The sequence below is a fragment of the Nycticebus coucang genome, chromosome 8, assembly GCF_027406575.1.
Source record: "Nycticebus coucang isolate mNycCou1 chromosome 8, mNycCou1.pri, whole genome shotgun sequence".
Taxonomy (NCBI): domain Eukaryota; kingdom Metazoa; phylum Chordata; class Mammalia; order Primates; family Lorisidae; genus Nycticebus; species Nycticebus coucang.
In genome coordinates, this window is record NC_069787.1 from 77,231,948 (window position 1) to 77,256,868 (window position 24,921).

Below are 24,921 nucleotides of genomic sequence, written 5' to 3' on the forward strand. Positions count from 1 at the left end.
GTCTCAAAAAAAAAAAAAAAAAAAGTGATATAACTCACATACTACACGATTCAGCAGGTTTTAGTCTACGACAGAGCTAACAGTACGAAAGTAAATTTTAGAGTATTTTCATCATCCCTAAAAGAGACACTTTCAGTCTATCTCCCCCAACACTCCTCTTCCTGTGCTCTAGGCAACCACAAATCTTCAGGCAACCACTGAAATCTTATATTTCATATAAGTGGAGTCACACAACACATGGTCTTTGGGGACTGGCTTCTTTCACTGAGCATAACATTTTCAAGGTTCTTTCATGTTGTACCGTGTATAAGTACTTCATTTCCTTTTATTGCCAAATAACATTCCATTGTATGGAAGTAGCATATTGTGCTTATCCAAATTCATCAGCTAATGGACATTGGGCTGTTTCCCTCTTCTGACAATTACTAACAATGCTGCTGTGCACATTTGGGTACACACTTTTGAGTGAACATACATTTTAGATGGGCTTTGGGGAGGCTTCAACTCTCTGACAAATTGACAGATACTGTATGTATATAAACTTTTCAAGCATAAAGATGCAGAGTATTCATCAGCCTGACCAAATAGGTAAGGAGCTCCTGCCTAGATAATCAGCACAAGCTCCTCATCAGCCTTTAGGCCCCGTACAATGCTGCCTGCCTTTTCACGTGGGCCTTCAAGACACACTTGGGGCTCAGATACCTGTTCCAGTGGGTGCTTCTATAATTCGTCGAGTCATTTAGCTTTCTAAGTCTCAGCTGCTCATTTGTGAACTGCAGACAGTAACAGGACAACCTACCACATGTGTCTCTTTTGATGAACAAGGAGAAAGTGCCTATGAAGTGCTGAGCAGAATGCTTGTGTTGTGGCCACTCTTGGACGTGGCACCTTCATGACCTAGCCAGGGTGAACCACCTCCGACCTCCAAAATGTCACACACTTTGCCATTTCTGCACCTTTGCTTCTACTACAGAAGAAGGGGGGGGGGGGAGGGAACAAGAGGGTGCTTACTAGCAAAAGGGGGAAGACGCAGGGAGGGCTTTACTTTGTTTTTAGCCCCTAGAGCCTCTAGTTAATCACTTTTTGGCTACAAAATGGGAGTTGGCAGACAGATAAAAAAGCTGAGAGGATGCAGGTAGAGGAAATATGAGAACAGGATCTTGGCCTAGAGGAAGAAGGTGGGGAGGGGATTCAGAGCTCAGAGGTCCTGCTGGAGGCCACTGGGCAGGAAGTGAGGGCGAGGCAGAGAGATAAGTCTGACAGGAAGCTGAAGAAACAAAGGAGTTATACCTGATAGCAGTCAGGAGGAGTCTTCAGTGGAGGGGGTGGGGAGAGAGAGAAGGTGGCTTCAGAAGGGTGTCAAGGCTGGGAAGGCAGCAGAGAGAGACCAAGGGCTTCTGGAGGTGGGAGGCTGGGAGGGCATCATGGCCATGATGAGTGCACTGGACAGGTCCTCCAGTAGAGCTCAGGAGTGGTGAAGAGAGGGCCAATGCTGGACCCCTTTAAACTAGAAGATGAGCAAGGGAGGGAATGGAAAAACAAGGGGACAAGTGGACTGGAGGTTATTAAAAAAGGACAATGGTGACCACTAGGCAGGAGAGGAGGAACTGTGGCCTCAATGGTGGAGAGTTTCAGGTCATTAGTAAGATCGAAGAGCAGCTTGGTAGGCATGAAAGCTGGGGGATGGAAACACGTGCCCAGAGAGAGGATATCAAAGCTACAAACTCCAGATGTATATTCACCAAGATTACCATGTGAGGGGGACAAAACAAGTACATGAATTTTAGAAGACTGTGCAACCATTACAATTTTATAACATTTCCAACACTCCCAAAGAAACCCCATACCCACTTACAGCCCCTCTCCATTCCTCTCTCAGCCCTAGGCAAGCATTCATTTTTCTGTTTTTATAGATTTGCCTTTTCTGAATATTTCATATACACGGAGTCATATAATACGTGGCCCTTTGTGTCTGGATTCTTTTACTCTGCATAATGTTTTCTGGATTCATCTATGTTGTGGCACATATTAGTACTCTGTTCCTTTTTACTGAAACTAGCATTCCATTCATGGATATACCACATTTTGTCATCATTTGGTGGACATTTGAATTACAGGAGGACCTCCATAGCTGACCGCCTCCCTATGTTAACCACCTCCTTAAGTTGACCTAATTTTCATAGATCAGACATGCACCACAGTACAGTAGGCCTAGTTCTTTTTGTTAACCACCTCTGTATGCTGACCAGTTTGTTACAGTCCCTTGGCTGATTAACTCACAGAGGCTCTACTGTATTTCCAGTTGTAGTTATTATGAACGACATTACTACCCTGTTTCCCCGAAAATAAGACAGTGTCTTATTTTAAGGTGTGCTCCCAAAGATGCGCTAGGTCTTATTTTCAGGGGACGTCTTATCTTTCCTGTAAGTAGGTCTTATTTTCAGAGGATGTCTTATTTTTGAGGAAACAGGGTATATATAATACTTCTGTGAATAATACTGTATATTTGCATATAAGTATTTATATGTGTTCTCCTTTCTCTTGGGTATAGACCTAAGAGTGTAATTGCTGGGTCCTATACAGGGTGGCTATAACTATTTTAAATTACACATGAACTTTATGGCCACCCTGTATTTAACCCTGGAAGAACCTGCCAAATTATGCTCCAAAATGTTTGTACCATCTTACATTCCTACCAAGAAGGCAAATGGAAGATTCCTTCCATTTGCTCCATATCCTTGCCAACATTTGACTGTCCCTCATTCTTTTTTTTTTTTTTATTGTTGGGGATTCATTGAAGGTACAATAAGCCAGGTTACACTGATTGCATTTGTTAGGTGAAATCCCTCTTGCAATCATGTCTTGCCCCCAGAAGGTGTGGCACACACCAAGGCCCCACCCACTTCCTTCCTTGGGTGTGAAGTTGTATTTCATTCTGTTTTTTTCTTGCATTTCCATTAATTATGTTGGGCATTAAGCATCTTCTCATGTACATATTAACCAGTTGTATACTTTCTGTGGTCAAATGTCTATTCAAGTTCTTTGCCTGCTTTTGGATTGGGCTGTGTGCCTATTATTGAGTCATAAGAATTCTTTACATATTCTAGATACATATCTTTTGTTAGATACAGGATTTAAAAATTATTTTCTCCAGGTCTGTGGCTTAGATTTCCACTTTCTTAATGTCTTTTGAAGATCAAATATTTTTATTTTAATTAATTAATTTAGCGGCAGGGTCTCATTCCGCCATCTGAGTTACACTATAGTGACATCATCACAGTTCACTGCAGATTTGAGCTCCTTGGGCTCAAGAAGCGATCCTCCTACCTCAGTCCCCTGAGTAGCTGGGACTATAGGTATGAGCCACCATGACCAGCTAATTTTTCTATCTTTTATATAGATGGGGTCTTATTCTTGCTCAGCCTGGTCTTGAATTCCTGGTCTCAAGGGATCTGCTCACCTCAGCCTTCCAAAGTGGTAGGATTACAGATGTGGGCCACTAAAGTCCAGCCCTGGTTTATGTTTTAACTAAGCCAGGTGAGACATGATGAAGAATTAGGAGTATGAAGTTTTAAATGAGATCATGTAGGTTCATTCTAGATATACCACTTGATATCCATGTGACCTCGAACAAATTTTAAGAAGTTTTTTTTTTGAGACAGGGTCTTATTTTTTGTTATCTGAGCTAGAGTGTAGTAGCATCTTCATAGCTCACATCGACCTCTTAACTCCTGGGCTCAGGCAATCCTGCCTCAGCCTCCCGAGTAACTGGGACTATAGGTGTGCCACATCTGGCCTTAATGGCTGTTTTTGATTCTTTCTCGGTCACTAAAACCCAGATGTTTGAAGCTTGAATTCAAACCCTTCCCATAAGGTCACATACCTTGGTCCATCCAGGAAACTGGATAAAGGTGTCCTGGGGCAAGTCTGGGATCCCACTGTAAATGGAGAAGTTCCCCACATAAAAGGCTGGGAGCGTGTAGTTAGATGAGCTGTGGGCTTTACCCTGGTGCCTGACATCCTTGCCACTCCAGAGCCCCAGATGGCTGCGCACTGCATCCTCAGTGTTCAGCGGGAACATTGTCCAGCCTGTGAGGATACTGGAGCCAAGGGTCAGATTAGAAACCAAGCCCTGAAAAAAGAGAAACAGTTCAATGAGCTGGGGAGGGAAAGAGAAAGGCTTCATGTATCTCTGCATCCCAGCCCTCAACTCCAGGGAAAAGCAAACTAGTATACAAAACACAGACAGGAAATGAGACTCAAACTATAGGACCTCAAAGCAACATAGGTTTAGCTTGAGGGAATATCACAAGTCCTTGGAAAGAGATGTATTTCCCAAAGCACAGCTTTCTCTCTCCGTTGGAGGTCAAGATGTCTCCACAAAAGGTCCAGAGTTTCTGCTTCTACAGAAACAGAAAAGGGACTGCCTGCCACAGGGTCTGACTTTGAATTCCCCAGCCTTCAGCATTTGGTTCTGAGCTATCGCTAGAATGGGAGGAAACATGGAATCTGAAGAACGGGAGAACTACCGAGGGCAGAAGCAGGTGATGGATATAGCTGGGGGTGAGTGTTGACCTGGGGCACCTCAGTAGGTCCTCACGGGCATGGTCAACCTGAATCCACTCACCTGCCATGAGGACCAAATCAGGTAGCATAAGTGGGCAACTTTGATACCGTGAAAGGACGTGAAGGGTAATGATGGTGATAGCAAACCTTACATGTATATTGGGAAGCTGCTCTAGTTGTTCCACTGGAGCTGGGAACTGGGCAGCACCCACAGTCTGGCAGCCTGGCACGGCTCATCTAACTCCTCCTTCCTTATATATATGGATCTTCTCCACTCCCAGCAGGACGCTGAATACCGAGTCTCACTCAAATGGCCATTCAGTAATTCGATAAGCATTAACCAGGCAGCTGTGCGTCAGGCTCTTTGCCAGGCACGGGGGACCCAGAGACTACACAACCAATTCCTAGTTACTCCACGGTCTGTGTGGCCAGTGAGAGCCAGGCAGGAAGGCCACTCATGACGGCCTGAACACAAGGACTAGAAGAGAGACATTTACACTGGAGGTGGCTGGCTCACAGCTGTACCCTAACTGTGCCTTGTCTCTCAACTGCCACCAAGCGGGTCAGGAAGTAGTCCCAGACACCTGTCCTGCCTTAGACTAGCTGGTGTCACAGTTTCCTCAATGAATTCTTCTGTCCTCAGGAAGATGGTGAGCTACCCTGGGGGGAGCCTGCGTCACAAAATCTTCGCTTTCCCCAAAGCACATTGTGGAGCATCTCGTGCGAGTGTGAGGGTAACACGTGTTTATTGAATAATGCTTCAAAAATATTTGTTAGAAAAATACATTTGGTCTAGACATCTGGGCAAAAGTAAGAGGGGAGGGGCAGTGTGCTAAGGGAAAGGGCTTTCTACAATTGCAGAGTTCATCATGGACTGATGAACCCCCAACATCCAAACCCACAGCACAGAACAGACCGAATACTCAACTGGCTCTGTTGGCAAAACAGTGCCTTCAGTGAGCTGGGTGGGATTTTTAAGCAGAGGAAGATAACCGTGGGATGGCACACTCCTTCTGTTTCTTCCTACAGGATGAACAACTCAAACACAAGGGAAAGGTTCTGTTTGCAAAGCTCAACTTTCTCATTACCCTAGGGAGGAAAACAGCTCTTCAAAACAACCCAACTTCTAGGCTGCAAATCAAATCAGGAAATGTTCACTTTTCAAACGTTTTGTGCGCTTTTACAAATTGCCTCTATGATGTTAACTAGCTTGTCTGTGATGTTCATCTCACGATGTATACATATATCAAAACATTGAGTTGGCAGTGCCCGTGGCTCAGTGGTTAGGGCGCCGGCCACATACATTGAGGCTGGCAGGTTTGAATTTAGCCTGGGCCAGCTAAAGCAGCAATGACAGTTGTTTAACACACAAAAAATAGCTGGGCATTGTGGCAGGTGCCTGTAGTCCCAGCTACCTGGGAGGCTGAGGCAAGAGAATCACTTAAGCCCAGGAGTTTGAGGTTGCTGTGAGCTGTGATGCCCTGGCACTCTACCATGGGTGACAGCTTGAGACTCTGTCTCAAAACAAAACAAAACAAAACAACAGACAGTGCCTGTAGCTCAGTGCGTAGGGTGCCAGCCACATACACCTGGGCTGGTGGGTTCGAACTCAGCCTGGGCCAGCTAAAACAACAATGACAAATGCAACCAAAAAATATAGCCTGGCATTATGGCAGGCACCTATAGTCTCAGCTACTTGGGAAGCTGGGCAAGAGAATCACTTATGCCCAGGAGTTTGGGGTTGCTGCGCGCTGTGACGCCACGGCACTCTACTCAGGGTGACAGCTTGAGACTCTGTCTCAAAAACAAAAACAAAAACATTGAGTTTAGGAATATAAAAAATAATGTAAAGACTGCTTTACGTTAATAGGATAGAGGGAAAGACTACATATATGAAAGTTTTTAAATGGATATACAAAAATTTCTCAGACTGTCAAAACCTCACAATCTTGCTAACCCTTGAACTCTCAGTCCTAACAGTGTGGCCTCACCTACCTTAAAATCTTTGATATATTTGCCATAGTTCACACGTCCCATGTTCTCCACCAGAAGGTCCAGAGTGGCTCCAGCCTTTCCTGTTATGTTCAGAGTGAGCACACTGCTTCGCGCAAGGATTCCCTGGGGGACCTGTGGGTTCAAGGTCAAATGAGAATGGAATTGACAGCAAGAAGATCAGTGGGGAAAAGCAGGATGCTGTTAATTGAGCACTCATCTTCCTGCCTGAAGTGTCCGACTTGGCGAGGAATGCTTTGACAGCTCCTTAGCCCAAGACACAGGCAGGGTCCCCCATCCCTGCTTCCTAACTAGGAAAACTGCCAGACACGGCTCAGCGCATGGGAATATCCAGGCTGGTTTCCTTTGCCCTTGAATATTTTACTGTGCATTTATTTTTTTTTCTTTTCATATAAAACTGTGGTTCAGAAGGAATTGTGCATTTATTTTTAATGGAAAAGAATGGAGGCAAATTTCCAGCGAAGGATTCCTACTAAAGGAACTGCTTTGTGTTCTCACGGCACAAAAATCAGTCATTAAAAAAAAAACAGCTCCCAAACAACATAGAGAGCTGAGACCTAATCAGATAAACGAGATAAAATCAGAGAGTTAGGTTGTGTAATCTCACCCCAAAAATATCTGCTATTATGCATTAGCCACGAAAATTATATAAAAGAATGAAGCACAGGAGCAGATGTCTTATCAGCAACATATTCCTAAGTTAAAAGGTTAGATCTTTAACTTGCTCCCATTACAGTGAAAGCTGTTGATTACAAGAGCATAGAAATATCTGAACCTCATGTTTTCTAAACAAATTTTCTTGGTCAGGAAAAAAAATTTTTTTTTTTTTTTTAGAGAGATAGACTCTTACTTTGCCACCTTCAGTAGAGTGCTGTAGCATCACAGCTCATAGCAACCTCCAACTCCTGGGCTTAGGCGATTCTCTTGTCTCAGCCTCCCGAGTAGCTCGGACTACAGGCGCCCACTACAATGCCCGGCTGTTTTTTTTGTTGCAGTTTGGCCAGGGCCGGGTTCGAACCTGCCACCCTCAGTATATGGGGCTGGCGTCCTACTCACTGAGCTATAGGCGCCGCCCAGGAAAATCTTTTAATGTGTTTTTTTCGTATGATCGTTTCAGTGGGAGGAGAGGAAATCCTAAAATGTATCTTCACTTTGTTATGAAGCAAAGTTCTTTGTGCATTTTAGTGATAATTGTCATAAGCAATCTTTCAAAATATAATTTCTCATGTAGGATAGAGGCACAAAGTTTAATCCACTTTGATTAGTGGCATGCATAAAACTGAGCTGGAAATGTTCTTTGCCTAAGGAGCAAAGCATGCAAGGGTAACATGCTAGGGTCAGTCATAGGAGAACGGTTTTGGAGCAGGGACACACAGAAAGCTTCTGAGAGGGTGGGACCCTGAGGGTTAAGATGGAAGGTGCGTGTATTCCAGGAAAATGGTGAATTAGTGAGGCCCCACAGCAAGTGAAGGGCACAGCTAAGGGACATCAAGAAGAGGGGCAGAGCCTGAGGTTGATGTGGTGAACAAAGGTCTAAATGCCAAGTTAACATGTGCAGACTAATCATCCCCCGTGGGGCAAAAATGCACAGTTCAGAGGAGTCTTACCCCATCTACAGAGACGTAGGCCCGATCATGGACTCCACTGAAGGGTGAAGAGAGAGGTGTTGGGCTGTTGCAATCTCGAGGAAGTGTTGTTCGGTATAGCACAAACCCAAAATACTGGTTAGTAAGAGATTAAAGAAAAGTATATTACTCCTGCTGTTCATTCTGTTCATTCAACGAGAACTTGGTTACTCTTGATCTGTATGAAAGTGACATTTTAAAAACCATAAGGAATGAAACGCTTGCCCCATCTCTAGGAAAATTCAATCTGAAAAAGGAAAAGAAAAATTCAATCTTAAAGTTTTAGATCATAAATAACTATGATAATAAAGTGTAAGAAATCTTGAAGAGTATCTTATCAAGCATCCCTTTCCCACAAGAAGAAACTAGACCCTGGGTGGGGGGCTAAGTCAATTACCCAGGCAATTATATTCAAAAGTTATGGATGTTAACTGAAAAAAAACAAAACCAAGAAAAACCAACAACAAAAACCACAAGACAAACATCAACAGAGCCAAGAAATAAAATTGTCTGCTCAGCATTCTCCAGGTTCTTAGGCTAAATCTGCTCTAACATACAAAACAAGAGTCAACAAGCTGGGTGTGGTGGTGCACACCTGTAGCCCCACCCACCAGGGAGGCTGAGGTGCAAGGTTTGCTTAAGCCCAGGAGTTTGAGTCCTGCCTGAGCAACATAGCAAGACCCTATCTCTATAAAAAAGTTTAATGAAAAGAGTCAATCAGAACTGTTTAAAGTAGAGGAACAGAGGGAGAAAAAGGCAGTTGAAAGACTAGAGTGTAACCTGTGCCTAAGTTAGAAAATGTTTTTAGACACTGACATCCCTCATCTAAAAAGAAAGCCTCGAACAATCCACTCCAGCAGTAATATGCACACCATTCACAGAATTCTAGTTATTGACCTTGCCTATTTATTTATTATTTAGAGACAGAGTCTCACTTTGTTGCCCCAGTAGAGTGCTATGGTATCATAGCTCACAGCAACCTCAAACTCTGGGGCTCAAGTGATTCTCTTGTCTCAGCCTCCCAAGTAGCTGGGAATACAGGCGCCCACCACAATGCCCGGCTATTTTTAGAGATGGGTCTCGCTCTGGTCAGGCTGGTCTCAAACTGGTGAGCTCAGGCAATCCACCTGCCTCAGCCTCCAAGAGTGCTAGGATTATAGGTGTGAGCCACTGTGCCCGGCCCCATCATGACACCTGGCTGCATCATGACATTTTTAATTACACAGAATAGTCCTTTGTTGATTTTAATTGTGAAGCCCCCATGCCTGGCCTGACTTCACCTATTTACTTCCTGTTGTAGACATTAATAAGGGTGAGCTGTGACAAAATCTTGGATTTTTTTCTCTGTTCTATGCTGGATTTCTATCTGGATTCTCTCCTAAGAGTCCTCCTCTTAGATGAATCCAGATAGAAATTCAACATGGAACCGAGAAGAAGTTCCCCCACTTTTATGGCCCAGAAAGAAAGGAAATAGACATTAAGCAAGTAGAAAGGTCATTTGGAGAATTAAGGAAAACATTTATGCACTTTCCTGTGTTGCAGGAATGAGTCAAACACAAGAAATGCTACTAGCATCAGCCAAACTTTCAAGTACGGAGAACACCTCCCTCCTAGGCCCTATATATGTGATCTCCTCCGCTTCTTGTTTGTTGGTTTACTGATGAAAATTAACCAAAGTGCTAAGTACTAACTCAGAGGCTGGGACAAACTTTGCAGAGGGCTTGCAGGAGGGGAGCAGAAGCCAGTGGTGCTCCTTGCACAGATGTGGCTGAGGCGGCGTCCCACTCCCTGCAGCTTGACCCTCCCAGGTTAGGCTGGATGTAAATATTCCAAGCTTGCCCCAGACCTGGCAATAGCCAAGGTCCAGGGAGCCCCGCCCAACCCAAAAGCAGTGTCTTGGCCAAAGATCAGAGAAAGAAGAATGGCTACACTTGTTTACATATTAACCTGGAATTCACTCTCCAGGCTCCAAGGGCTCTCAATCAGTCTTATTTGAAAGGGCTCAATGGCCTTGCAAAGGGCAAACACGCACAGTAAGTGTATGCTAAGACTGGAGAGAATCCTACATAATGTTAATGGAATGTTTATGTTTGGGGCTTAATTATCCATTTTATCCCAAAATAGAGTTATTGAAATAAAATCACAAGTGTAAAAATAGTAAATAGAGGCAAAGTTCAAAAAACTATGCTTAGATATGCTGTTATTTGTGTTGCTTTATTATTAACACTATTTCCAAAATGCAATCACACAGAAAATCCAAAAGGAGAACTCAGAAGAAGCTTCCATTTCAAAAACTGGAGCTAAGCTCTTAAGGAAGTTATCGAGTTTAACATAGCGACAAAGGGACCACGTGACCTCATGGACCACCTGACATTGTGCCCTGAGAAGGACACATCACCTTTGTTGTGCTCATGCCTACAATGTTGGAATCTAATCAGTGAGGGACACTCTATAAGCACCCTGAACTCTGTGAAGGTCCATGTCATGGGACAGTTCATGAGACTTAGGAACAGTTTTGGATCAAAGAAGACTAAAGAGATAACATTACTAAACACAATGTTTGAGTACAAACTGGAAACTGGGTTAAAAAAAAAATAAAGCTCCAAAGGACAGTTGTGGAATGACCCACGACACTATAACACAGAATGTATACTAGACAATGGATTGCATTGCGACCACATTAAATTTTGTAAATTGATCATTATTGTGGGTTATGTAGGATAATGTCCTTTTCCTTTTTTTTTTTTTTTTAATGTCCTTTTTCTTGAAAGATACATGCTGCAGTAATTAGGGTGGAATGCCATAGTATCCTCTTCAGGGGTCCTCAAACTACGGCCTGCAGGCCACATGTGGCGGTGTGATTGTATTCCCTTTTTTTTTGCTTTTTTTTTTTTTTTTTTACTTCAAAATAAGATATGTGCAGTGTGCATAGGAATTTGTTCATAGTTGTTTTTTTTTAAACTATAGTCTGGCCTTCCGATGGTCTGAGGGACAGTGAACTGGCCCCCTGTTTAAAAAGTTTGAGGACCCCTGCTCTAACTCAGCTGGTCACAGAAAGCAAAGCAGTTGACTACATAACACACATGGAGAGAAAAATAAAGCAAGTGAAGCACCTGTTAACAGTTAGTGAACTTAGGAGAAAAGGACATGGATGTCTGTTGTACTATTCTTGCAACTTTTTTAGTATTTGTAATTTTCTGAAATAAAAAGTTGGGAAGAACTTTTAAAATAAAGATGGGGCAGTGCCTACCGATCCAAAACACTCAAAACAAAGATGTGCTCTGTTCTCTTGAAAAGCAGGAAAAAGAATCTCGAATAACCCAGTCTACTAAGAACATAGCCCTATATCATTGAGCCAAGTAAGAATAGACAAGGAATTAAACTGTCTTTTTTGAGTATTAAAATAGTGATTTTCCACTGATGGCTAATAATAAAGATTAATTAGATCAGTTGGTGCACTCAGCAGGTAACTCGTATAAGAATTATGTCGAAGCGGGTTTAGCCACTTCCTGCGTAAGTGATAAGAAGTGGAGGGGAAATATAGGAAAGATCAGCCCACTGAGCAGCACTTCAAGCTAAAGAGAGCCTGGAGACCTGGGGTTCACTGGCTGGGTCTCATTATTACTATTTCACTCAGAACAGAGACCCCAAAGCAGTGCAGAAAGCACAGTCTCAGAGTCAAAGCATTCTATAATAGACATACTCTTATTTGACAATGTGAATGTTACTTTCCTTACATTATTATTATTATTGCTTAATATTTTGATATAGCAATTGTCTGATTCCTTTTCTGAATGTATTTACGTTCGTTTGTTCTTTACGAGGTTTTAGTTTCGGTCCTTATCTTAAACATTGTTATTGTTATTAAATTTTAAGCCTTTTTAATTTTGTGAAGGCAAAAAAATGGAAACCTAATAAAAACATGTATATGTAAAAATAAAAAAATAAAATAAAATAAAAAGATGAAGCATTACCTTTGAGGGCCTACCTGTTTCATCTGGACAAATTTCAAGGGGTAAAGGCTTTTTATGGGCCCAGAGGGACACAGAATGTCCAGAGCTGCCTCCACTGTCTTTAACTGAAAAGAAACAAAAGAAGCATTTACTTTCCGCCTCCCTGCACTGGTGACCAGAAAGGGGAGCATCGCTTCCAAGTTATCAAAGATGATCCGTGGCTTTGATCAAACCCCTACATAGAACTAAATTGTTCAAATTTCACTTAATGCTGCTTCCCAGTCACCTTCAGTCCTCTCTATGCACTCCCTAACTCTTCTTTGTTTTCAGATTAATATATGGGTACAAACAATTAGTTTACATTATTTTGCACTTGTTAGGTAAAGTCCAAGTTCAGCCCTTCACCCAGGAGGTGTGCCATATACCCCTATGCTTAACAGTTAGGTGTGAACTTACCAGCCCCTTCTCCCTCCCCTCTTAAATTTATTTTTTTGAGACAAAGTTTCACTATGTTGCCCTGGGTAGAGTGCTGTGGTGTCACAGCTCACAGCAACCTCAAACTCTTGGGCTTAAGTGATTCTCTTGCCTCAGTAGCTGGGACTCTCCCAAGTAGCTCGGACTACAGGCACCTGCCACAACACCTGACTACTTTTCTGATATAGTTGTCATTGTTGCTTAGCTGGCCTGGGCTGGGTTCGAACCCGCTAGCCCTGGTGTATGTGGCTGGTGCCATAACCACTGAGCTATGGGCACCAAGCCTCCCCTCTTATATTTAACTGTGTGTTTTTTTTTTCTTGCGTGGGCATGCAGTTGTTCATCTACTAGTTTCACATTAGTATTGAGTACATAGGATGCTTGCTTTTCCATTCTTCTGATACTTAGGAAGATGCTCTCCAAATCTATCCCAGTAAATATAAAAGATGTAAAGTCTCCATCTTTCCTCCCTAACTCCTGATGAAAGATACAAATGATGGTAGCTTAAAAACATTTCAAATACACCTACTCAGCAATACAAATACAACCTACTCAGATTTCTAAAGGCCCTTAACATGAATGAGAGCCACAGATCAGAGGCTACCTTCTCTCTAACGCCTCTTCCATCATCCCCAAGGGAACTAACTAGGAAGTAAAAATCATAACTAGAGGCAAATTACATTAAGCGGAGTCTAGATATGCTATTAGGTCACATTAATACTTCATAGCTACTTCACCCGTCTCTGAACTTGATCATAGCATATTTTCCACGCCTGTATCATTTATCAGTCGTTTACCTTTGTCTTCCTCACCAGAATGTCAGCCGTGTGAGAGTTAGATAGGTACCATGCTCACTCCAGAACGTAACAGACACTTGATAAATATTTGTTATATTCTATCTGAGAGATTGTGTATTCCAGCCACCAAGGATACCTACTCTGATGCAATAATAACAGCAGCTACCAGTCACTGAGTGTTCACATACTCCAGATGAGACCAAGCCTTCCACATGCACAGCCTCACTGAACACTCACAACTACCAAGCAGGGCAGGCATTATGCCCTCATGTTATAGAGGAGGAAATGGAGACTCAGAGAAGCTAACTTGAGTGAAGGCACAGCCAGGATCTGCAGTTAGGTTTAGCTCCCAAATCCAGGGCTTTCCATGACATGTTACTGGTTAGGAATCTTATAAGCAATTCCCATGGTTACCTTGTGCAGCATAGAGGGGAAAAAAAAATCTTAATTATAATTCCATCAGGCCAGCTACTCACATGGGTATTTTCTTACCTAAACAACTAAAGGAATTCAAATCACAGTAAAAGCTTGTATTCTATATATCCACCTGTATGTTCTACATAAAGTCAATCCAGTTACATGCAGAGTTGTTATCTTACATTGTACACATTTAGTTGACAATGAAAAGCCATTTCTGCTCACCCAGTTTTCCTTCACGGTAAACAGAATGTGTTTCTGGTACTAAGGTAGCTTTGTTTTAGCAATGTTGTTTTGATCCTTTGGGCTTATTTTCTGTTGCATAAAAATAAATTTCTCACAGTTCTACAACAAACCAACCAACACTTTCCTTAAGTAGCTGCAGCAATGAACAAGTAGAAGGTACTCCCTTCACAAGTGTGACTGAAGTCTGGTTAATCTAAAGAAAGATTCCTATCAAGCAGAGAGACTACACTCTTTGTAGAATGTAGCACATGTATCTGACACTAGGTGGAAAATGTTACAAGAGCTCAACCAGCCAACAATAATGTCAAAGAGCTTCTCCAGTGGAAAAATTATATAATCATCGTGTTTGGCATTTTGCTTAAAGATAAAAAACTTACAATGCTATTTTAGGATATCAAGATTCTTAAGAAATAAGTAACTGTTCATGTTTTTCCCCCCTGTGAGTTAATGTGTACATGTAGGAGTTAGGGATTATAAAAGGGGAAAGCCTGAAGATACAGAAGGTCAAAACAAATTGAATTTGGCTATGTCAGTCCTTCTGACTATTAAACAAAACCTTTCTTCTTTTCCTCTTTCCCTAGAATATACTGCTCTTAACTCCTATTCATGATTAATTTCTAGCTTTTTCCCCTATATGTCTCATATAAACCCCAGACCATAAAAATAAGATCAAGGGGAATGTACAATTTAGGGCAGAGACCTATCAAAGTGCCTGTGACTTTGGGGAACCCCTTTTAAAAAGGTGAACTGTGGAAAAGCCACAACAATGAGCCTTTCCACCAAGGCTCCTGGCACTGCTTTTGACAACTGATAACTGAATCAAAATGGCCTGAATGACCTAAGAAAGCAATAGCTCCCGCTCAGGGGCCATCACTCATCTTCTCACTCAAGCATGGGCACCGTCTCCCCTCCTCCATCTCCCTGTTTACCCGAAATATCACCTACCCCATCAGGCTCGCAGAAACAAATTCACAGAAAAATAACAAACCCCCAGCATAGCACTTTCACTTACTGCTGCTAAGTTCCACTTCCTCACTCCTATCTTTCGACATTTGCTATTTTTTTCTTACCTTTTTCAAAGCGACTTTTCCATACGCAAACTTTGGTGTGGATGGAGGGATAGGACCTTCTGGTATTTTTTCAAACTATAAAGCAGAGTAGAAAATGAGAGAAGAGAAAAAAGCTGTTAAATCTTCAGAAATATATACATAAAATTCATTTTTCAAAAGCAAGGTCAAAGACTCAAACAACAGTGCTAGTGATTTTTGAGAAGGCAAAGGAAAAAGGGACTTTTTCCAAAACAGGATCTGCTAAAGCTTTTATTTCTATGTATCTGAGTTTTAAGCTCAAGGAACCATCCAAAAATTATAGAAAAGACTTCAAAATAAAAGAGAAAACAAGTACCGAGAATAACATATAAATACATGCACACACATATTCATAGAGACAGAAGATGTGGGTTTAAGTCCCAGGTATCAGAAAAGTCTATGGTCATCTGTCGTTTCAAATAGGTTATATTATAATCTCTCAATATCCAATTCTTTCCTTCCTTCCTCCTTCCCTCCCTTTCTTCCTTCCTTCCTTTCTTCTTTTTTTCATTTCTTTCTTTCTTTTGGCCTCTCTTTATAAAAGAAATAATAAAAACTAATGATTAAAAAAAGACTACAAAAAACTGTTACAATGAAAAGTACCATAATAGTTCCCTACTTTGCTTTTCTAAGTTCTAATCCTCAGATGAAGTCTTTTTTTTGCAGCTTTTGGCCAGGGCTGGGTTTGAACCGGCCACCTCCGGCATATGGGGCTGGCGCCCTACCCCTTTGAGCCACAGGCGCTGCCCCAGACCAACTCTTTTTAAAAATTCCTAGTTTGACTTCTTCTGGTCTCTGAATAATACACTTGCACTGCTGCTTCTTGTTTGATTAATTTAAAACACTGTCATTGATTTATTTAATACACGAGAACGCAATTGTATCACCCAGATTATCGTCTTTTCTTGCTAACACAGATTTATGAATATTTTCACTTTCTCCACTGGTTACCTTTGCAGCTTTAAATAATCATATCTTCATACTTCTATTTCTTAGTTTCATCAATTAGGACATTATCCTTTGTGTCCACACCTTTTAAGACATGGCTATGTACATCCCTCCCTGACCTCTCCTCCCTACTCCCACCTTCGTCCAGGTATACTTTTATTATATCAATTATACTTTCACGTTGTCATAGTTAAAATCATCTGTCCAGCAGCCATAAGTCCTTCCTTCATCTGTGTATTGACTCTGAATTCAAAATCAACCTACAGTGCTCATATTATAATTACATAAATATTGCTTTCCATATAGCTAAATGGTTTATACTAGGATGACCTGGTCTCTTTTCAGCTTTTTATGTTTTTCACCCACTCCTGGGGTTTCTAATTGCCTTTTTTTTTTTTTTTTTTTGTCTAAAAAATTAGACTAATTTGTAGGTTAGTCCTACTTTCCAAGAATGGTATCAAGTTTCTCCAAATACCTCCTTCCCCCATAGAAAACTCATTCTTAACTGTTCCAAGAGACTTTCCTTTGTATTTGATATTCTAAGACCTTCCTTCATTATTCTCCTGGCTTTCAGTTCACATTTCTAGGTCATCATGACTTCCTAATTACACGGGACCACAATCTCAAATTACTTCCTAAGAAGTGATAAACTTCCCGGATCTCTAACTGTCACACTTAGTTGATCTAGTTTGGATAGGTATAGAATTCTATGGTGAGACCAGGAGTGGTGGGGCTCATGCTTGTAACTCCAGTGCTTTGGGAAGTGAAGTAGGAGGACTGTTGAGTCCAGAAGTTCAAGAGACAAACCTGAGCAACATAGCAAGACCCCACCAAAAAAAAAATTTAGCTGGGCATGGAGGCTTGTACCTGTAGGCCCAGCTTTTCAGGAGACTGAGATGGGAGGATCACTTGAGCCCAGGACTTCAAGGCTGCAGTGAGCTATGATCACGGTACTGCACTGAGGGGACAGAATGTAAATAACCCTAGAGCAAATTACATCTGACTCCGTCAAATCACCCTAAAACAAAGCTCCTCGGTGAACCAGTCCAGTACACTGGAGCAAGGACTGTTATATAAAGATGGTCACACAGATGCTGGTGCATTCTTTTGCATCACCACTGAATATGAATGAACAACCAAGGATGGCCAGTTGAGGACAACTATAAAACCTACAATAGGAAAGAAACCAGAACGAAATAAGCAATGACCAGAGAGGTAACAGAGAATTCAGGGGACTGAAGAGATCTTAAGCAAAACAAAGACATTCTGCCTGGGGGACAGAATGAGACCACCTCTAAAAAAAAGAATTCTATGTTGAAAATCACCTTCTCTCACAATGTCAAAGGTATTATTCTAATGTCCTCTTTCATCCAGTGTGGCTCAGGCCGACTTCACTCTGGATTCTTTAAAGGGGACTGGCCTTTTCTCTCTAGAACCATGTAGCCTCTGTATTCTCAAAGTCCCCAAATTTTCCAACAGTGTGTCCAGGTATACATCTTTTTTTGTATTCACTATGCTGGGCAGTACAGAGATCCTTTTCAATTAAAAAAAAAATTCTGTATTTTTCTTTACTATCTTTTCTTCCATTTTTCCTTTCTTACAATAGTAACGAGTTGGACATCCTAGACTGTTCCTCTGTATCTCTCACTTTATTTTCTTTCTCCTCTTTCTATCTCTGTACTCTGGTTCTAACTTCTAGATTATTCTTAATTTCTAAGAACTTTTTCTTGTTCTCCAGTAGTTTCTTTTTTCAAGGCATCCCTGTTGTTATTTTATAAATAGAATATCTTGTCAAATCTCTCTGAAGGATATAAATTTTTAGATACTTTTGTTTTGCTTAAGATCTCTTTAGTCCCCTGAAGTCTCTATTACCTCTTGGGTCATTGCAAACAATGTTTCATTCTGGTCTCTTTCCTATTTTTTTTTTGTAGTTTTTGGCCGGGGCTGGGTTTGAACCCACCACCTCTGGTATATGGGGCTGGCACCCTACTCCTTTGAACAACAGGTGCTGCCCCCTATTGAACGTTTAATAGTTGTCCTCAACTGGCCATCCTTGGTTGTTCATTCATATTCAGTGGTGATGCAAATGAATGCACCAGCATCTGTGTGACCATCTCTATATAACAGTCCTTGCTCCAGTGTACCAGATCAAGGCCAGTTCACTGAGGAGCTTTGTTTTAGGGTGATTTGACAGAGTCAGATGTAATTTGCTCCAGGGCTATTTACATTTTTTTTTTTTTTTTTGAGACAGAGTCTCACTATGTGGCCCTGGGTAGCATCACAGCTCACAGCAACCTCCAGCTTTTGGGCTTAAACAATTCTCAATTCTCTTGCTTTAGCCTTCCAAGTAGCTGGAACTGCAGGCACCTGCCACAATGCCCGGGTATTTTTTTTTGTTGTTGTTGTTGCAGTTGTCATTGTTTGGCAGGCCCAGGCTGGGTTTGAACACGCCAGCTCCAGTGGATGTGGCCGGCACCCTAACCACTGAGCTATAGGAGCCAAACAGGGCTATTTACATAAAAAAATTTTTTTTTTAATTGTTTTAAAGAAAAAAATCCTCCTTGGTTAGGAGAAACTAGTGGGAAAAAAATCTGCTTCTTTTCTGACTGGTAGAAAAATGCCTCCCTGACAGACAGTGGGGGAGGGGTGAGAGTAGAGGGCCTGACCACCCTTTACCACTCTGGGATTTTCAGGGGGCTTTGAGACTACACTCTCTGCTCTCTGCTCCCTGTTCCTGTAACCCCCTCCCACACTCACAGAGGATCAAGATTTCTACATCCTATATCCTCAGTCACCACTCTTCCATCTACCTTCGATTTTCAGAAATCTTTTGAAATCTCTCACATATAGACAGCTCCCTTCTTCCTGGCTTCATTTAAAAAGAGATTCCTTTATTATCGTTTAGTGAAGTTTCAGAAGGGAGAGAAGATAAATACATGGTCAGTCAGCCATCTTGAACTAGAAAATCCTTTGTGCTCCTAATAGTCTATGAATCAACACTTCTGTGAAAGTTTTAAAAGATAACATGAAGAGAAATGAATGTGAGGCCAAAGAGTCACTGTTCATCTTAGAGCGAGATGCTGTAAGATCTCTCCTCTCAGCGTCCTCTGAAGTCCAGACTATACCCCTTCTCCTTTTGGACACTTACCTACCCCTGCCTCTTTCACTCCACATTCTGGCCAATAAAAGCAAGAAAACACAAACTCTCAGAGGGAACCTGCGAGCAGTATGATTTGTTTTCTGAGGTCTTCCGTTTCTGTTTACAACCCAGTCACCATGTCCTATCTAACTCCTAAAGTCAAAATGGATTCCAATTAATTAGGACTGCAACCTTTTCTACCACACGGGAAGAAAAAGTCATTGCATGGACATTAAACCTACATTAGGCTCACTTTGATGCAGTGCGTAAGTACCAGTTTTGCCCTCTTACTTATCACTTACAAAGGCCCTCAGACCTAACATTTTTTTTTGAGACAGAGTCTCACTACATCGCCCCTGGTAGAGTGCTGTGACGTCACAGCTCACAGCAACCTCAAACTCTTGGGTCCAGTGATTCTCTTACCTCAGCCTCCCAAGTAGCTGAGACTACAGGCTTGTACCACCATGTCCAGTTAGTTTTCTATTTTTAGAGATGGGGTCTTACTCTTGCTCAGGCTGGTTTTAAACTCCCGAGCTCAAGCAATCCACCCTCCTCAGCCTCCCAGAGTGCTAGGATTACAGGCATAAGCTACCACGCCTGTCCTCTCAGACCTAATTATTATAATGTATTTCCCCTTTAGAGATAAGATTGAGGAACTTGCTCAAGATTAAGACGACAGGAGAAGAAGCTGGTTATTGTGGCCCCTCAAGTCTAGTGTTGTCTCCACTGTTCCTTCCCGACTACTGTTGCAACAATAACAAAATGGAAAGCATCTTCACCCCTAATTCCAAAACAAACATAAAAACTCCACAGAACTTTTCTTTTCCAGCTTCTATCCCAGACCCTTCCCTTATGCACATATATAAATTTCAGAGATAATTTTGCAATTTGCTACTGCCATTACCAAAGGTTCTTTTGGCATGACCAGATATTGATCAATAATTTTGTTATTGCATGTTATAGTGATTCATATGAATGTAGAATTTATATAACCATCCTTTCTATGTAAGTGATTGAATTATTTACAGTTTTGATATAACAAATATTGTTATATATAATATCTTCATGTCTATAACATCATCGTTCTTTTTTTTTTCTGAGACAGTCTTACTTTGTCACCCTCAGTAGAGTGCTGTGTCATCATAGCTCACAGCAATCACAAACTCTTGGGGTCAAGCGATTCTCTTACCTCAGTCTCCCAAGTAGTTTGGACTACAGGTACCCGCCACAATGCCCAGCTATTTTTAGAGAGGGGGTCTTGCTCTGGCTCAAGCTGGTCTTGAACCTATGAGTTCTGGCAATCCACCTGTCTCAGCCTCTTAAAGTGCTAGGATTACAGGTGTGAGCCACTGCACCAGCCCATCATCCTTCTTAATTTTTATTGTATAAAATAAAGTCCCAAGTGGGGGTGACTATGTCAAAGGATGTGAGTATTTTATATGACTCTTAAAATATTGTGTACCCAAGTTTTCACTAAATATCTGCACCCATTTATGTCTTGCACCAAATTTTCTATTTGGATCTTGATAATTTAATCACTGGCATTAGCTCATTGTAATATAGATATAAAGCCTCCCTCTGTCTCTTCCATTTGCTATATTTTATGTCTTTTCATTTTAATTTAAGTGATTTTTCATTGATTCTAGTTTATCATATGACAAGATTCTAATCTTTATCTAGCTAATTAATGTTTCAGGAAAGAAATGAGCAAATATACCAAAATGTTATATTTCTGAACCTTTACTTCTCCATAATAATTTGTGCTTTGATCATAGTTTTCAGACCAATCATAAACGTTGCTTCTCATTATACTTATTTAACTAGACAAATTCACCAGGATCCATTAGATTCAATGACAACCAGCTTTTCCCTCACAAAGAGCTCAAATGTCGGCTCGGTGCCTGTAGCTCAAGCTGCTAGGATGCCAGCCACATACACTGGAGCTGGCGGGTTTGAATCCAGCCCAGCCCCACCGAACAACAATGAAGATAACTACAACCAAAAAAAAAAAAAAAATAGCTGGGCATTGTGATGGGCGCCTGTAATCCCAGCTACTTGGGAGGCTGAGGCAAGAGAATTGCTTAAGCCCAAGAGTAGGTTGCTGTGAGCTGTTATGCCACAGTACGCTACCCAGGGCAACAGCTTGAGACTGTCTCAAAAAAAAAAAAAAAAAAGACCTCTAATGTTTTCTTCCATTCATCCAAAAAACTCTTATTAAGGAAATATTTCTTTGTGCCAGGTCCTACACTTGGTACTGGAGATATAAACAGTTCCTTGTCTGGAGAATGAGAACTGTGTGTAAACAAGTTATACTAACACATTATGAAAAGTAGTGTATTCAAGATTTCCACACTACAATGTAGTGACAGAAAACAAAATCTGACAACTCTACTGAGACACCCCCCTCGCCCCCGAGAAAGTCAGGTGTGTCTTCATTTTCCAGGTGGATAATGGCAGAGGGAACAGGCTATGCAGAGACCAAGTGGTAGAAACAGCACTGTCTGTCCACAGAACTTCATGTAGCTCCCTTTTAAAGCCAGAGAGTCAGGTATAAGAAAGGGGGAATTGAAAGATGAGGATGGAAAGATACAGGGGGTCAAGTCATGAAAGGCATCTCACCCAGATTAGTGTTTTAGAGGAATCACTTTGTAGGTTGGATTAGCAAAGCCAACTCTGTAGGATGAATAGACCAGGCCACAAGTGCACAGGTGGTGCTTTAAAGAGTATCCCACATTGGTCAAGTAATAGTCATCTTCTCATCTTTCATTATTAGACATACAACACTGTTTCCACCAGTACCATGAGAAAGCCAGTGTCTGCCCGCTGAGTCAGTGTCACTGCCTTAGTCATAAACAAAGGCCAGCCAGTCAGCCAGTGTAGACGGACCTGACCTCAAGTTCCAAACTTCATAAAGCATTTTAAATGCTGAAAATCTGCAGAAAAAGCATTTGACAAAATCTAACATCCGTTCATGTAAAAATTCTCAGCACAATAGAAATAGAAGGGAATTTTCTCAACTTAATAAAGAACATCTACAAAAACCCTATAGCTAAAAAAATACATACATACATACATACATACTGTATTCTCCCATCCCTTCTCTCCCATCTGGCCCATTACTACTTTTGGTAAATCCCGAATCCACTACAATTTTCAAGGTGCTCAACTACCACGTGATTAATTTCTACAGAGTGACCCATCTCCACCTTTGATAGAATCCCTATGAAGAATAGGAATAAGACTTCTAAAATGGGTCTAAAATTTATTTGAAACCATTAAAAATAAACTCACCACTGCAGTCTCAGAAATCTGTAGGGAGGAGGAAGGCACTGCCCTATTGGTTTATAGATATTCTCAAGGTCAAAGTGTTAACCATATCTGGTTGAGTTTTACCCACACCAAAGAGACTACCTTAGAAAATGCAAATGTCATGAGCTTTGTTATGCCTTGACAATTCATACAAAAATCACTGCCTGGGCCCTTCACCACTGAGCACTGCCTTGCGCACTCTGCTGGGAAGTTAGCCCCAGAAGTCTATGTAAGTGAAGGACAGCGTCCATCACCACCTAATGGACTCCTGAAATTGATTAATAAAGAGACAGATAACCACTTTTCAAGTCTTTGGTGAAGGAAGGAGACAAGTATAGATACATATTGGGATGTTTATCATCTAATTTCCTTTCCTTGATGCAAGCAAATTATTTCAAATATGATTTAGCAAATCAGGTAAATTATAAAATACAGTAATTTACAAAGTTTTATAAGAAAAAACCCACTAGGTCTTTTAAAGTACTTCATTTCTCTCTTCCAAATCTGAAATATCAAAAAAAGAAAAGGAAGTTAGGCACAGAGGCTTACACTTGTAATCCCAGCAATTTGGGAGGCTGAGGTGGAAGCATCATTTGAGCCAGAGTTTGAGACTAGCTGGGGGAACATAGTGAGACCCCACTGCTACTACAAGATTTTTTTTAAAAATTAGCAGGGCCAGGCGTGGTGGCTCATGCCTGTAATCCTAGCACTCTGGGAGACTGAGGCAGGTATTGCTTGAACTAACGAGACCAGCTTGAGCTAGAGCGAGAGCCAGTCTCTAGAAAAATAGCCAGGCCTTGTGGTGGGTGCCTATAATCCCAGCTACTTAGGAGGCTGAGGCAAGAGGTTCACTTAAGCCCAAGAGTTTGAGGTTGCTGTGAGCTATGAAGCCATGGCACTCTACCAAAGGTGACGAAGTAAGACTGTTTCAAAAAAAATAGCAGGGTGTGTTACTTGCATGCCTGTAGTCACAGCTATTTGGGAGGCTGAGCCAGGAGGATTGCTTGAGGACAGGAGTTGGAGGTTGTAGTCAGCTATAATTAGGCCACTGCACTTTTCTAGCCTGGGTGACAGAGTGAGACTCTGTCAAAGGTAAGGAAGAAGAGAAAAAAGAAAAGTAAGGAAGGGAAGGGGGGAAGGAAAAAGAAGGAAAGGAAAGGGAGAGATCCCTACATGCTGACTTGCAGTCTATCATTCATTCATTTCTTTTTTTTTTTTTTATTTTGGCCAGGGCCAGGTTTGAACCTGCCACCTCTGATATATGGGGCTGGCGCCCTACTCACTGAGCCACAGGTGCCGCCCCATTCATTCATTTCTAAAGACTGTCTTCTTCCTGGGTTCATCTTACTCTGCCCACTGGTTAATGGTTGGGATCCCTAGGATTAGTCCTTTACTTGGCCCACCGCCCTCATCACTGCAATCTTAATCTCTCCCCGGCCTTTCACCTCCACCTCTACTGATGGCCCCAGAATCTGTGCCTGTCTTGCAGACTTGTCTCTGAGCATCCCACTCTTTAGTGCTGCTACTTGCTGGTAAGATACCTCTACCTGGATGCCCCCAGAGGCACCCTGAGCTGAACAAGCCCAAAGTAAACTTGCTTCCCTTTCCCTGCCTATGCCCCTCGTCCGTAATCCTTCTCTCCTTCTGTTCCAGCTTCCCTCTGTCATGAGTCCTTGCATGTCAGAAACCTTTATACTACCTTTGAGATCTAACTAAGGAGCAGTTGAGGGGATTCATTTAATTTGCACGTAGTAGGATATATTTATATGGCTCACTGTCACCCCCATAAGTAGGTAAGTTATTGCTAATGGATTATTCCTACCTCACTTAGCATCACACTGCAACATAATGGTGCCCTAAGACCCCCAGACCCAGAAGCATGTGGGTTGTGGAGGAGAAACAAGACTGGCAGTGTATGAGGCCAGACCTGTTGGGGAATTTCTTCCAAATGTTACAGCTCATATTATGTATGTGAAAGAACTTGAGAAGTACTTTTCTAATTTTGATAACAATCCTAAACATTTATATATTATCAATAATAAAATGGAGAGCTTTTCTGTTTTCAACTGTCAATACTAAATAAATTTCAATGAACCATAATAAAGCGAAAAATTTCTATTCTCTCTAGAAAAATTATAAACATTGCTGCCATGTGAAGAGGCAATAAACCAGCTAAAAGAAAGGAAGGAAAGAATGGCAGAAGTATTTCAAACAGTAAATAAATCCAAAATGTATCCTTTTTTAAATGTGTGAGGTTCATGATATTACAATTAAGATTTTAATCTTTCTAAACTTTTTTGTTATAGACTGAATGTCTGTGTCCCTTCAAAATTCATATGTCAAAAT

At 41.5% G+C, this 24,921-nt stretch overlaps 1 protein-coding gene across 1 annotated transcript in view; it reads right to left on the reverse strand.

Moving 5' to 3' along the window:
* The window catches only part of GLB1 (galactosidase beta 1), a 97,921-nt gene that overhangs the window by 12,166 nt on the left and 60,834 nt on the right, over window positions 1-24,921 (reverse strand). The window contains exons 11-15 of the mRNA XM_053599926.1: window positions 15,162-15,236; window positions 12,193-12,282; window positions 8,187-8,300; window positions 6,562-6,693; window positions 3,884-4,132 (exon numbers count right to left, since the gene is read on the reverse strand). Of these exons, the coding sequence (XP_053455901.1) occupies window positions 3,884-4,132; window positions 6,562-6,693; window positions 8,187-8,300; window positions 12,193-12,282; window positions 15,162-15,236 (660 nt within the window). The remainder of the gene's footprint in view (window positions 1-3,883; window positions 4,133-6,561; window positions 6,694-8,186; window positions 8,301-12,192; window positions 12,283-15,161; window positions 15,237-24,921) is intronic.